Source organism: Atta cephalotes, assembly GCF_000143395.1.
Source record: "Atta cephalotes unplaced genomic scaffold scaffold00001, whole genome shotgun sequence".
In the NCBI taxonomy this organism is placed as follows: domain Eukaryota; kingdom Metazoa; phylum Arthropoda; class Insecta; order Hymenoptera; family Formicidae; genus Atta; species Atta cephalotes.
In genome coordinates this window covers 11,017,680-11,019,462 of record NW_012130065.1, presented here as the reverse complement: position 1 = coordinate 11,019,462, position 1,783 = coordinate 11,017,680, and the positions used below count along the sequence as shown (strand labels likewise).

The window sequence follows — 1,783 nt, the reverse complement described above, 5'->3', positions numbered from 1 at the left end:
ATAATAAAAANAAATAATTAAATATAATAATAANAATAATTATATTATTATAATATATTATTTATTATATATATATATATATATATATATATATATATATATATAAATAATTCTATTAAAAAATATATATTTGTATCGAAAATAATTACAAATTACAGTTAAATTATGATAATTGCAATCATTTTTTTTTCTCTCAATGAATTAATATTTACTAACAGTTACTTGTCATTTACTTGTCATTTACTTGTCATTTCAAAGCTCAATCAGTAGTTTTATTCAAAACATTAAAAAATACCAGAATCGAAATTCGCAATTATAATTAAGACAAATGCAATTTTTATTCATTTTCAGATGTAATGTGTCGCACACGAGCGGGATGCTTCGTTCACCGATAAGATTGCGTTACGACGACGAAGATGACGACGTAAACCATTGCGACATGGAGAGGATTCCGTGCGATGTTCTTACTTCTGACATGCAACCAGAAGATATAAGATCTTTTGTCGCGCATTCAAGTAACGGCAGGACCAAATTTAGATCGGGAGAGAAGACAAGAGACGGCATCTCACCGATTGCAGCGAATGAGACATGTATCTGATCTCTGGCTTTTTCCGACGGAAAAAGGAAGAAATGTTGCGGCACAAGGATTGTAAGGACCACTTGCGATCTTAACAAGAAGCAGCCATGTCGTTTTTGCATATATGATGAGATTGACGCACCGGATGCTTCGTATTATCCTACATTGAAGGACAACTTCCAGAGGCAAATGTGTCGTAATATCTTCCCTGAGGAGCGTGTTCGTAACCGGGACAAGGAATCGAGTTTTGTAGAAAGTTACGTTTGAATGACGCTTTCAAATCTCACAAACAAGATTGTGAAGTGTTCGTGGCGAATATATTAAATCAAGAAAAATTTAACAATATCAGTAAGTTGTATTACATTTATAATTTATTACAATATTGAATGTCGCAATCTCCAGTAAAGATTTTATGAAATTAAACAAATTCTGTGATTAAATTAATTAATTAATACGACACAAAATTATTAGTAAATTTGCGTTAATAGAGATAATAGAGAAAATATATATACGAATGGCAAAATCCAGTTACAAGACAAAATTTAATATGTGGAACACAAATAAATCTTACAATTGTGCAATTCTGAGTACAGAAGGAATTTAGAATCAGAATCAGAATTCAGAATTTAAGCAATACTATTGATATATTTCACGTTAACCACAATAGTGATTCATAAATTACCTAATATTATTGTATAGCCTTTCAGGCTTTTAAATATAATTCAACAAAAATTAATAAAATCATATTTTTGCATGTTTCTAATATCAATAATTATTTTCTCAGTAGTCTCAAGATTATAACTCTAATTTATATAATATATCTAATAATATTTTTGTATTTTTATATAAGTGATAAAGAATTAAATTTCAATAAATACAATAGCCGCGCAAATAATTTTGCTGAAAACAATTCTTTTTAATTATTTCAATTATATAAATAAGTTTCTATAGTCAATTTTAGATAGTCCTAACAACAGTGTATTTACATTTTCATGTACAATTATTTTTCTATTAATAACGTTAATCAACCTACATTTCGAAAGTTATATATATAATAATTTGCAATTAGAAAATTAACTATATATATTTTTAATTTAATTAAAAATGAACGTTGAAAAGATATATATTCGCACTAAGAAAAAAGTTTACATTAATTCGAATTCTGGTTAAAAGTGAGTAAATCAGAATTTTCTTTAAGTCTATTAT

The 1,783-nt window shown here is 27.0% G+C and overlaps 1 protein-coding gene across 1 annotated transcript in view; it reads left to right on the top strand.

Annotated features, from left to right (window-relative positions):
• The window catches only part of LOC105626868 (neuropeptides capa receptor-like), a 29,021-nt gene extending 28,423 nt beyond the window's left edge, over positions 1-598 (top strand). The window contains exon 6 of the mRNA XM_012208161.1: positions 352-598. Within this exon, the coding sequence (XP_012063551.1) occupies positions 352-598 (247 nt within the window). The remainder of the gene's footprint in view (positions 1-351) is intronic.
• The last annotated feature ends 1,185 nt before the right edge of the window (positions 599-1,783 follow it).